Below are 13,266 nucleotides of genomic sequence, written 5' to 3' on the forward strand. Positions count from 1 at the left end.
CACGTTAGAAATGAAAACTCTTTCTTCTTGAGATACACGAATAATACTAGAGTATTAAATAGTTTATTTAAGAGACTTTAAACATTCATAATATTCCTGCTGAAATCAAGAGAATCTTTCCTTAATGAGCTGATGAGAGGCTGGACTGGCAAAGTCTAGAGGAGCTGCTGGATGGAGCGGGACATCTGGTGGTAGTTCCGCTCCTTCCACTGCACATTGGTGAGCATTATCTCCAGGGTCTGCTGGATGGCCTGCTCCAGGCCCTTGAGCGACTGGCGGGAGTTGTTGACGAAGTCCTTGAACTCATTGAAGTCGCTCAGTGTGATGACCTGCTCGGAGAGCGGGGACAGCAGGCGTGACATGTCCTTGGTCAGCGGATGGTAGCTGAAAAACAGTAATCTCTTACTTCGAATTTCTTCTTAATAAACCCTTAAACTTACAATTTGTAGATGAAGTCAACGTTGTCCATGAAATACTTCTTCGCCAGCAGGAAGCCCACCTCGTTGAAGGCCACCGCCTGGAAGGCCCACATCGAGTCCTGCTTGCGAATAGCCTCCTTGGGATCGAAGGTCAGCTCCAGGTAACGCTGCAGCAGCCACACCTCCCTGGAGCAACCCAAAGCCGTCAGGATGGTCCTCTTCTCGGCAGCCACATTCGATTTCTTGTACCGCATCCACAGGAACTCCCAATCAGCATCGGATCCGTGCCTTATGGAGGTGCAGTAGACAGTGCTTCGCACATTAATCGGAACCGGGTTCTTCTCATCGGGATTCGGCTCCGATCTCCAGTTGCGGTAATAGGCCAAGGACTGGGGCACACAATCGGCCACCTGGTACTGGCATGCCCAGTTGACCACCATCGTCTTCAGGAGGACCTGATCCTGCTGCTGAATCGAGCTGAAGGTATCGTTGATGCCATTCAAATGCTCATAGATCGGGGAGATCAGCTTCTTCATGTAGCGCTAGATAGTGAGGATCGAGAGAAGGAATATGATATGTAAGTAAAATAATAAAACTTATTAATAAAAAATACTGCTATAGAAGTTACTATACCCGGCACTAGTTTTATTTTTAAAATTAAAAATAATATTTCTGAAATTAGTACCTTATTTCATGATTTTTTCTAATGCCAGGTATCGTAAAGTCGAATACCCGACCATATCATTCTTACTTGCTGTTTACGACACTCTCAGACTTACGACAAAGAACAACTTTCGTTGGTCACCCAAGGCAAGAGTAGTGAGGGATGTTAGGTGTGAGCAATTTGGAAAGGTTCGTTTCGAAATACAAATGAGAATGAGAGGTTATACCATGGTGCGAATGGTAGAAAGTCTTTAAAGGACGTGCAATCTCTAGGACCTACCTTGAAGAACTCAAAGTCGGGGGTCTGGCGGACAATGCGGCCCACTCGCTTAAGGTTCTCGAAGGCAGACTTCCAAGGCAGATACTCCCGTTCTCGCTGCAGATACTCAATCAGTCGCATGGCGATCTCGTAGTCCTGCTCTCCGGTCCAGGCCAAATACAAGGCATCATCGATCAACTGAGCCCGGTTGATCACATGGATGCGTTCAAAGTCGCCATTTGTCAGAGTCTCGATCAGCAGCTTCCAGTTATGGGCATCGTAGTTGACCTTGTACAATGTCGACAGCTGGGTGTTGAAGATGACCCACTGATCGGCTCCGGGCAGATCCTTAATGGTCTTGGGCAGACTCTCGCCGTTCTTGCCGCACTCCATCCAGGCCTTGGGCGCAGTGTTGTTGAAGTCCTGCACCGACTGGGTGGTGTAACTCAGCGGAACCCACCAACAGCCACCGCGATGAGCTCGGGATATCTGGGTGTTCAGGAGGTAGCGCTCCTGGTTGAGTTTGGCTGTCTTGGCGGAGTAATCTCGGGTCACATTGATCACGGGGTAACTGAAGGATTAAATATATGATTAGCAGTGATCTGTTTAGTTATCTTGTACCACCGAAGACCTACCCAGTTTGCAGAGTCCACGAGTCCATGATGCTCTTGATATCATAGCTCTTTGGTAAAGCCCTGTACTTGTGGGCCGCCTGGGTAAGCGATGCCCAAAGGTTATCCTGCTCGGCATTCTTATAGGAGTACTGCTGCAGATAGGACTGCAGACCGGAGCGGAAGGACTCCTCGCCCAGGAACAAGTGCATCATGCGCAGCACCGTCGAACCCTTTTGGTAGGAGATTTGATCGAAACTCTCGGAAATCTCCGACACCATCTGGATGGGTCTCGAGATGGGATGGCTGCTCTCCAAGGCGTCCCTGCGGAAAATGGTCAGCAGGTTGGACAGCGACTCCTGTTCCATGGAACGCCACTCCGGATTGATGTTCTCCACACCCAAGCTGGCCACATAAGTGGCGAATCCCTCGTTGAGCCACAGATCGGTCCACCACTTCATCGTGACCAGGTTGCCGAACCACTGATGGGCCAGCTCATGGGCCACCACGCTGGCCACCCTTTGCTTGTCCGCCAGCGAGGAATGGGCTGCAGAGTAGAGGAGGGCGATCTCCCTGTAGGTGACCAGACCCCAGTTCTCCATGGCACCGGCGCTGAAATCGGGCACGGCGATCTGGTCGATCTTGGGCAGCGGGAACTTGATGCCGAAGAACTGCTCGTAGTACTGCAGCACTTTGGGCCCAAACTCGGCGGCATAGTCGCACTGATCGATGGCATTGGGCCTGGCCCAAGTGCGGAACAGAGCGCTGTTCGGCAGGGTGGAGGGTTTGTGGGAGAAATCGTTGACGGAATAGGCAATCAGGTAGGTGGACATCGGCACGGATTCCTGGAACTCGCACCATATGTAGTCGGCAAGGGTTTCACTGAAAAGGAGATAAGGTCATTGTGTAATTAAAGGAAGTTCTTGAGGGACTTTGATAGGTAATCATATACAATACTTAGTCATATCATAAACATCTTACTGTGGCTTGGTTTCCTTCACGGGCATGTTGCTAAGACCCGTGTACTTCTTATGATAGCCCAAAGTAACCACGAAAGGAGCCTTAAAATCGGGTTCATCGAAGCATGGGAAGGCCAAGCGAGCCGATGCAGGTTCAAACTGAGTAACAGAGATCCATCTGAAACAAGAAATTACCATCAGTTCCATTTACCATCACCCTTAAGAGGCTCAAGACCCACTTGGTAACATTGGCCACGGGATCCTTGTAGGAGCTGCGGTAGTAACCCTCCAGTTGTCGGTTCAAATCGGCGCTGAAGGGCATATACAGTTCGTAGACATTGCCGGCCAGAAGTTCCTGGCAGGTGTTGAGGATATAGAAGTCGTGGGTGGGGTTCACCAAAGTGGAGGACACACAGTTATCCTTCTTTGCCTCCCCGCCAATCTGGCGAAGAGTTATCTGGGACTCGTCTATGGTCAGGTTCTTCGAGTGCAACGTTATGTTCCTGGTATTTTCCAGGGCTTCAATCAGGATCTTGACAGAGCCCGAGAAGCGGAGGTCCTCCGGGTTTTCCAGCACAGTCAGGATGCGTAGGTGGTACTTCTGGGGGCGCAGCGAAGTGGGCAGACGGTAGTAATTGTAGCTGGAGTCGGAGTCGGCCGAGGCCAATCCCAGGCCAAGGGCCGCCACGAACAGCAGAAACCACTTCATGACCAAATCTGTGCGAAAAAAAACATGGAAAAACATTTGTTAGAGGCGCGGTCAAGCGGGGCAAGCCACAGCAATTAACTAAATCACTTTGGCAAATCATAACAGAAATAAGCAACCATATTATTTATATTTTATGATACGATTCCCAAACCTATTATTAAGTTCTTCACTGATCACAATAATTAAATCAATTCAAAGGTAAATACAACTTATTCAAATTATTTCCCTTGTTTTGTAGCTAAACTTTCTCTCGCCCACTCAACAATTAACCATTTATTTTTGTAAAACAGAAAAACAATTATAAAGACAACAATGGGCGGGCGATGGTCGACTGATGTCTACTGTATAAATCAAACCGCACTTTTTGCTCTTTATGCGGCTTCGCTGATTTACTTCAAATTAATGCAAATTGTTTTATTTATTATGTTTTCTTTGCCAGTGCTTATTCGGGCTCGTTATGCCGCGCACGTATTAAGGTCTGGGCCAATGAAACCCGATTGGGACTCTTCTCACAATCGGCTTTATGCGCCGGCTACCTGGTGTAGTTAAAAATACAGGGTACCAGGGGTACCACCAATTATCGAAATATTCATGGTCGATCAGCTGATGTGAGGGCGGAATATTGTCCCGTTGCTTGCCTATGATAATTTATAGTAACTTCTCTGTTGGTTTAAAAGCTCTAGTGTTCATATTTTTAAAGTATACCTAACGTTGACAGTTTAGAACCCATAAGTTTATTTTAAGACCTATACCTGGATATCTAAATAATAGAGCTGTCGTAAATGAAAGCTAATAATAACTAAAACCAATTTTCCCAGGTCATTAGTTTGGTTGTCAAACCTAATTTATATTCGGCTTCAAGTTCAACTGCCAACTTTATTTTTAAACCTTACGTACTTGAGTACTTTAAGTACTACTCATCGAAACTCCGCATAAAACAGCAAAATGCAGACAGCACGTACGCATTAAATGAGTTTGCAGAAGTAAGCCTCTTTTTGCACATCCTAGAGTGGGATGTATACTTATCTCATACTGGATAAACCAGATTGCAATTCCCTGGCAGTTCATTTTTTCCACGCCTCTCTTGGTTCTATTCTTAATTATGCAAAAGTTGTTCTTTTTGGCTCGTTTTTCTTGGTCTCTTGGTTGCATATAAATAAATGTGTATGGGGGCCAATGAACTTCCACGATTAGCATTCATATATGTATTTAGGCATGATAACCGAATATTGATTGGTCTCAGATTAGAATAGATAAAGGAGAAATTTACGAAATTACCATGAAAATATAACAAATTCTAAACCTTTATCGAATCAGTTTAAAATATGTTATCAGCTAAGTTATGATCCCTGCCATAATATTTGTGATGATTATTGACTCCAGGAAATTCGTAAAAATATGCAAATAAATTTCCTTATTGTAAAGCAATAAAAGTGTCCATTGCAAATTGAGTTAAACGCACTTAACAACTTGTTATGATTTGCCATAAATGTCAAACACGTGCTGCTGTGACATTGACTTATCAATTGATCCCTTTAAAACGAAAGTGCTGTTAGCACTTACAATTGCGGTCAAAGTACTAGCACTGAAACCTGTACTTTCAGGAAATAATTTGTAATTTTTTAATTCCAAAAAAGTATATTTTAAGAAATTTAAAAAGGTGAATGTTCTTGAAGATGTAATACTCAAGGATGTGCTGCATATTAGATAACAAATATTCTTTAATGAAATGCGTTTTAGGACCAGCTGTATATTTTTTAATTTTATATTTTGATTGATTTAAGCACAAATTTAAAAAACGGGTATCAATTTTTATCGAATACTTGTGTTTCTCCAAGTTCTAACTTGTCTTTATATAAACATTTGGAGGGAGAAGTTTGGCCGTAATTTCAATTTGCTATGCCAAGTGATAATTTATGGTGCACAGTTCAGCACTTGAAACTTGTTTTCTCTTAATTTTGGTCATGTTACTTTTGCTGCTGCGTTCTTAACACACTCGTCTCACTTTATTCAGTCTCGTGATTTCGGGGTTACTTAGAAGAATCTCATTATTTTCAAGTTGCACTCTCGAGGTGCTTGACACACAAAGATTCCGAAGACCAACCGTTTGTGGAGCCACAGGAGCAGGAAAACACTCAGGAGGACGAGGCTAGGAGCGAATGCGACCTGTTCGACGGTCGACGCGAATCTAAAGTTTTCGGAGCGCGGCGCTTTTATCTTATAGTCCGTGGTTACACCGCTCACCCATACAGATGGGGAAAAAACCGGAGAGCCGTGGAACGTCGACGGCTTAGAGACTGAAGCGCTGCTTTGGCGTCGGCGCAGAGCACCCGAGATTCTTTATTTTCTTTTTTTTTCGTCACAGAGCATGTGTGGTAAAAAGGGAGGTGCGGCGAAAAAAAAGAAAAGCCAATGTATGACCCACACGAAAAACACTGCGGGAGATTGCAATGAAATAATGGCAGGGCTTACCCGGCGTATGCGCAATTTTGATTCACATTGCACACACTCGCCCGCACACTCACACACAGCGCGAAGAGATGTCACTACGTGTTTTTGACCTTAATTGCGCTGATTAACCCATTTCTTTCCATTTCGTATGCCAAAGGCACTTCGGGCACTCGACCCTAGAGTTCAGCCACCCACCACCCACACGGCCCCTCGTTTTGGGCAACCCCCCCCCGGGGTAAGCACCGCAGATAAGAACGCTCGTGAAGTGGCAAAAACAAACCATAACAAACCAACTGCAGACAGACTGAAAGACAGACACAGCATGGTGGCCGCCAGGAGGGGGCTTTAGGGGGTTAACCCTTTAGGATTTGTTAAGTAACTACCACTTTAAGTCCTAGATATTAAAGCTTCTTTTCCCATTATTTCATACAGATGAGATACTATTTAATAATTTTTAAGATTTAAGTACTTCAAAGACCCAGTAAGTGGAGTGTTAATTTCTGCAGTTCAAAAACATTTTTGTTGTAAGGCCCCTGCCTTTGGATAATTGCCACAAACCACATTTGGCTCTTATCCACGCATTTTTTTGGGGATTTAATGTTCGCAAAGGAAGGAGAGGAAGAGAAAGCATTATGGGTGCGGATGGAAATCAAATATCAGCAATAACAAAAACATAATCAGCTTATGCTTAAATGATTAAAAAACTAGAAAAATGGGAGGAACACAAATCTAAAAAAATTGGGTAAAGCTTATTTTGAGAAATTTGTGGGCAATGCTTTAAATGTACATAAATAAGTCATTTGATTGATAAGAAAATTTTACAAAGTAATTTTCATTGACGAATCACTTTAGGTAACAACAAAAAATATTTAAAGATAATTTTGTAAATAAATATTGTTATCAAAAGACAGAGCACAAATAAAATATTACTTTAAATTTATTTTATTATTGTTATTAATATAATTGCACATACACCGATCAAAATAACAAAACATTTTTCTCATAAGGCCCGTTCTAACAGACTGTTAAAATAACAGCCAGCTCACTGTATAACAGTCAGGCAAGAAGTCGTCTCTGTTATACACACTTGTATACCGACAACAGCGCCCTCTGGCTTTCATAACTTCTTAGTGCTCGCTTTGCGCGCCAAATTCAAACTGGTAATTCGTGGAAAACCAATAGACGCCCAAAATCCCGCCTTTCTTGCGCTTTTGCCCACCAATCTGTTAAAAATGCCAGCGATTTCAGTTCTTTTTAGTCGTGTATTAAGTATATTTAAAATTGATGGTCTTTGTTCAATAATATTGCCTTTTTTGATGCAAAAATAAGCTTTGCTTAAATAATAATCATTACATGGTAGAATATTTGTTTTTCTTGTATGCATTTGCGTTTCGGGGGTTGTCGGTTACAGATTACATAAAAATAAACAAATAATAAGCGTAAATTGTACCTAGCAGAAGTTTTCAACTTTCAACTCTTAAATAATCTTTCTTAGACATCTAAATGGATGTGGATGTAAATCGATGAGCATGTGTTTTTTGTGATATTTTTGTGTTTTTTTTTTAGTTTTTAGCCATTTTGTTTCTGCTTATCATCTACAAATGATTAAGGGGTCTGATTTATCGGGATCGGCCTCTTAAATTTAAATGACAGTGTTCCTCACGTTTTTAGATTATAATGCACATTTTTCGTTTGCTTGTTCGATTGGTTATCTTTAAAATTTGAACTAGAGTGCTTAAATAATTGAACTAAAGCCGAATCCATAAAAACAATAATAACTAAATAAAAGCGTTAAATTCCAAATGAAATTGTCTGTTGTTTGTGTGAATGAGTGTGTCGGGTGTCTGCGAGAAACTTAGTCTACGGTATTAACAAATGAAAATCAACAAAAATCAACTTAAAAGCAGCGTGAAATAAATACCCCTATACGTCTACAAATATATACAATACGATAACACCCAAATTAAGATAACGAACTGTACGGATCCATCCTACAGCATCAGTCGGGAGCGCGACTTCTTGAGCCGCCCGGTGGCTCCGCCCAGACCATCGCCGTTCCAGGACTTGGACTTGGCCCGGAAGTGGCGGTAGGCCTCGTTGTAGGCGGGGTCCAACATGGTGCGGTAGGCGTGCGGCTCGCAGTGCTCCACATGCGACTCGAAGAACTCCTTGTAGCCGTTGTGCAGCAGATAGATCTCGGGATAGTGCAACGCCGGGTAGGCATTGGTGTTCCGCTCGCGATCCAAGTTCCTCAGGAAGCGGGACATTTTGGGTCCGCGCTCCGACGAGAACTCGCAGTGGAAGATGATGATGTTGCGCTTGGGTCCCGACTCGGCGTTCTGCTGCTGCTGCAGCTCAGTCTGTTGGACGGTGAGGAACTCCTCGAGGATCTGCTCGGTGGTGTACAGGTTCTTGGCACCCTCGATGTGACCGCCCTCGAATTCGTAGGGGTAGCGGCAGTCGATGATGCGGTAGCTAGCCACCTGATCGCTGAACTCGCCCTTCAGCAGGCGGGCCACTGTTTCGCTGGAGATGCTCTTCAGATCCCGATGACGTCCCTCCATCAGGGGCAGGGCATAGGCCTTGCTGAAGTCGCCGATCAGCTCGGGCTCGTTGCGGTTCTCGGAGCGAGCCAGGGCGGACATGATCTCGGCATCGTTTAGGGACATGCACTTCCTCAGCGGTGGGGGATGGCTGGTCGTGACCTGGGTGTTTTGGCTGGCTGGTGCAGGGCAGTTCTCCTTCTCAACGGCGGCGCAGCGATGGCGTTTGCTCTGGATGGGCGAGCAGTTGGCCGATGCTGGCGGTTCCGGGCGCTTGAAGCAATCCCGGACAGTCTCTGGGGTCTTTGGTGGTGGGGTGGAGCTGCTGGTGTTGCTCTCCGTCATGCTGAGGCATCGCCTCACCGAGGGGCGGCGCATGGACAGGCCAGCTGGCGATTTGGTCGAGGGCTGCTCCTTGATCTGCCCGCTGATCAGCGAGTTCAGGCCACTGGGGAAGCCCAGGGCGGTCTGTTGGCTCTGCGACTCCATCTCGAACAGCTCCATGTACTCGTCGTCCATCGAGGACTCCATGGAGCAGGTGGAGGACAGGCTGTTGAAGATGCGGAAGCTGCGAGCTGGTGTGTGGGTGGCTGAGACATCGCCAGATACACCTCCAACTGCTGGCAGGACCTTGGGCTGGCGGACGATCTGGAAGCGCTGGGGCGAGCCCTCCGGCGAGAGCAGACCCATCAGCTCCGGACTGGCCGAGCGCTGCTGGTCCTGGGGCGCAGAATCGTCGTCGTAGAACGACAGCTCCTCCTGGTCCATGCTCATCAGTTCCAAGGAACGGCGAGCACGACGAGATCCACTCATTTTGTTGATGTTTTTGTTGCTGGAACTGCTGGTGTTACTGCAATGGCAAATGGAGAGAGGGGGAGGATTAGTCAACTGTTCGGCATCGAGAGGGCTGGTTTCTGCTTCCCTAAACTCTCGAAAGAGCGGGTCATTAAACCCAGCTAAAAATACTGACAAAGTGGTGGTGGTGGTGGTGGTGGTGGCGTTGGTGGTGTAAAAACAACAAAAATACCCGAAAAAGTACGGAGACAGAGGGGTTGTTGTAAATGGGCGAGCAGAGGGAGCTGAACTGGATATATAACTAGGGATCTGTATTTCCGAGCACCAGAACTTTTGGTATAGGAAGTGCTTAGGATGAAATCGAAATTATAAACCTATTTTAGATAGTTTTTAGGCTTGCCACCCAAAGAATTCTACAATTAGGCCAGGGAACCCTACGGCCTCTTCTTCTTGATGCCCCTGCACACTTGCGGTACTCCGAACGGAATTCCCCTTTGCCATTCGTTGCATCTGCTTTTCGGCATGACTTTTGGGTCACACGTCACGCAAGCGCAGCGATAATAAAAAACAGCACAAAGAACCGCAAAGAACACGGGGGCAAAAAGGCGAAGAATACGAAAAAATGACGAAAGACGGACTGACTGACGGACAAAACAAATTTTGTACGTTTTTTCTTCCATGGGAGCCTCGCGGAAGCCGGTTTAATGAATGAAAAACGGCAGGCGAACAACAACAACAGCTGAGCGCCAAAAAATCGGGCAAAAAGTAAACGTGCCGAGCGTGATAAAAAAAAAAGCAAGAGCGTGTAAAAAACTCTTACTTTTGTTGGCCCCACGACTGTGCCGTTGCCGTTGTTCTTGAACTTGCGCTTTTCATGGGGCACTGCTAACTGGCAACTGGCAACTGGCAACTGGTATTCCTGGTGCAAAGTAGCTTTGCTAATCCTCGGGGCGGTGTAATTACCTGATATTGCAATCCATGCTGCAGTTGGTCTCCTCCACAATGGTTTCCCACAGCATTTTGTTGGTGTTCTTGTGTTGGACGTTTCGAAAAACTGAAGATTTTTGATTTCGTTCGAGAGTTCCTGTGTGTTGTAGCCGAAAAATTGCTAAAACACAATTTTCTCTTGGTCACTCTTCACTCATTTACAGTTGCTTGTTGTTTCGATGTGAATTTTGGATGGTAGTCCTTCGATTTTGGCTAGTATTGCATTTTAGTTGATTTAGCGTTAGTTGTAGTTTTTGTTAATGTGTCCGTTTCAGCATGTTTTTTTTTTTTGACGGTGTGTGGTTGTGCGAGTGCTTTTACTTTTTTTTAATAATTTTTCAGAACCGCACAATCTCAAGTCACCGGACGAGAGAACCGAAGGGCAGAACAAGAAGAGCTGTTGACTCGACGACGAACGGAGAACGAATGTGCTGGTCCTCTCCGAGCAGCTGGTTTTTATAACTGCACCCCGGCCGAGGATCGCGAGCGAGCGAGCGGGAGAGGGCGCACAGCTGATGCGGGAGAGAGCGAGTTAGTTGACGTTGTGTTGTTGCACGGCGCCTTTTCTCCTTAGTTCTTGGCTCCTTTCCTTTGCCCTCCTCGAGATGCCCTTCCCAAGAACTAGAGCGAAGGAGAGGGCAGAGGCCAGCACATAACGGCGCGTTAGAGAGCAACTAAGACCAAGACAAGAGCCATGTGCCAAGGGTACTATATACGGGGGGAGCGGGGAAAATAGGAAAACCGGGATAATAGGGACTTGGAAACCGAAATCTCTGCCGCCTCCTTGGAGCGATCTCTCTGCAACAGGTAGAAGTTAAGAATCCTTCCCCTGCATTTCCCCTTCCCTGGCCTAGCCAACCGAATATCCCGAGAGTCCCGGGAAGAAGCAGGCGCCTTGGTGGTCGCCAGCTCTATGGAGGCCCTGATTTTGGCGCGCGAGCTTTTTATACCCAGACGCCTACGGCCGAAGTGGAGCCGAAGACTCGAACAGCATTGGAGCCGAAGACTCGAACACATGTGGCAGTAGTGGAGCCCTCGGCAGCGGGGGGCGGGGCGCGGCGGAGGCTGAGGCAGCGCATCGCGCGAATCTTTAAGCAGAATTTCAAGGCGGCATCGATTGTGTCGTTTGCAGGTAATAATGTGAGATCCACGCATTCCTGGTGCCCCCCAACCCGCCGCCTCCTGGGCAAAAAATCAGCAGGTAGTGGCCGCAGTCATATGATCGCCGCACCGGCGGGATGGGGCGGCCGTGGAGGGGGCGTGGCTCCTTTGTGTGCTGCAGACGTAGACGCCAATGTCGTTAAATGAGCAGAGCTTCCAGGCGGAGATCCCAAGTACAGGGGAGACTACAGAAGACGAACGGATGGGGCAAGCGGATGGGTCAGTCTATGTAAAAATTACTTAAAGAGCAAAAAACACGTGCTGTGTCTTAGGATCATAGATACATTTATTGGGTAATCTCTAATAGGGGTTATGAAATGGGTTCCCAAAGGTACATATTTCTTATAGAGCTCCCCCTGTGGCTTTGTGTGTGTGTGCCATCGCGGCAAAGTTAAAGCAGAAATCGAGTTGCACATGCGCCGAGGCCCTGCGGGAGTCATTTCGGTGGGTCCAAGGGGCTCCTGTGGGGGAACGGACACCCATGGGCTGCAGTCCGAGTGTGTTTTTGTAAAGACTCCAGCAAACAGCCAAGTAGAACCAGCCCATATCATTCATATTACTACGAAGCTGGCACAGAATAAATGATATTTTCATGAACCACGGCCCGAACCGCCAAATGAGCTACGGTTTCATTCCGCCGAATTCCTTTGGCGAGCTTTTGTTGTTGCTGCAGGAAGAGCCGCGAGGATCATCTTTATGGAAAACAACCAACAAACAGGGCCACAAACAACAACAAAAAGGACGCAGAAATCATAAAGTGGTTTCGAACAAGTTAAAAAAGCGCATAGGGGGAAAAAAAAAGAAAAAGCTTCGAACCCAGTCCCATTCATAGTGAGCCGAGCAAACAGTGGGTCGATATCCTTAGGAATTCTACGTTGCTTACAGTGGTAATAATAATCTATCTTTATTTCTAAGAACCCACATGCTTATACGCTTTGTTTTGCTATAGTGATCAAATTAGTGATCCCTAATGGGCCAAAATCTTAAGACCACGTGGTTCATGCTTATTTGCATACTTTCGCTTCACGAAGTACACACTTTGAGAATAGAATTACTAATATAAGAATGTTTTATACATATACTGCACTGGGGTTTATCCCCACTTTCCTACCCAGCCCGATCATAGGTTTGGAATATGGGTTTCAGATACCACCGTGATATCGCCAGCCTCTCCAGAACCGGAGAGCAAAAAGGGCAAAGCGGAGAAATCAAAAACGTATGCAAAAAGCACACTCACACACTCGCCGGGCCAGCACACACACATGAGTGTGGGTAAGTTTGATAAAGAACGAGAATAGGCTGCGGAGAAAGAAATTGCAGCAACAATGTGAATGGGAATGGAGCACAACAATAGCGGGGGGACCTGAAAAAAACAAAAAAAAACCCACAGGACCAACAAAAAGTGAAGAGCTAAATTGTAAATCGAAATTCCAAGAAGTGAGCTTTGAGCATCGGCTTTTTTTTCGGTTCGTCTGTGTATTGAAAAGCCTGTGAAGTGTGCGAAAAAAGCGTTTGAGATACTTTTGCGCGCGCGCGCGCATTTCGCAAATCACCGCCAAAAGGGTTAAGGGTGGTGCGGTGGGCAGGAATGGGTTAAAGGCTGGGCGGCCTCGCTTGGCCATGCATGTGTGTGTGGCAGACAATGCAATGCAATTAGAAGAAGGCGCAAAGAGGAGCCAGCGATTGGATGTCTATGAAGGATGCCTCTC

General features: G+C 46.2%; 3 protein-coding genes across 3 annotated transcripts; 1 reads left to right on the forward strand and 2 right to left on the reverse strand.

Annotated features, from left to right (window-relative positions):
• Positions 1-46: 46 nt before the first annotated feature.
• LOC108026394 (aminopeptidase Ey) lies at positions 47-5,813 on the reverse strand. Its single transcript, XM_017097316.3, has 7 exons — positions 5,725-5,813; positions 3,151-3,628; positions 2,934-3,089; positions 1,977-2,834; positions 1,363-1,912; positions 441-961; positions 47-384 (listed from the first exon to the last, which is right to left on the reverse strand). Exons 2-7 carry the CDS (start codon positions 3,618-3,620, stop codon positions 156-158), a joined length of 2,784 nt encoding a protein of 927 aa, XP_016952805.1. The 5' UTR covers positions 3,621-3,628; positions 5,725-5,813; the 3' UTR covers positions 47-155.
• A 1,500-nt stretch (positions 5,814-7,313) lies between these two features.
• LOC108026405 (M-phase inducer phosphatase) lies at positions 7,314-11,300 on the reverse strand. The gene is made up of 2 exons (XM_017097329.3): positions 10,373-11,300; positions 7,314-9,464 (listed from the first exon to the last, which is right to left on the reverse strand). Exons 1-2 carry the CDS (start codon positions 10,426-10,428, stop codon positions 8,063-8,065), a joined length of 1,458 nt encoding a protein of 485 aa, XP_016952818.1. The 5' UTR covers positions 10,429-11,300; the 3' UTR covers positions 7,314-8,062.
• Positions 11,301-12,173: 873 nt separating this feature from the next.
• LOC108025995 (uncharacterized) lies at positions 12,174-12,389 on the forward strand. The gene has a single exon (XM_017096685.3). The coding sequence runs from the start codon at positions 12,174-12,176 to the stop codon at positions 12,387-12,389; it is 216 nt and encodes a 71-aa protein (XP_016952174.2).
• Positions 12,390-13,266: the final 877 nt, after the last annotated feature.

Source organism: Drosophila biarmipes, chromosome 3R (genome assembly GCF_025231255.1).
Source record: "Drosophila biarmipes strain raj3 chromosome 3R, RU_DBia_V1.1, whole genome shotgun sequence".
Taxonomy (NCBI): Eukaryota; Metazoa; Arthropoda; class Insecta; order Diptera; family Drosophilidae; genus Drosophila; species Drosophila biarmipes.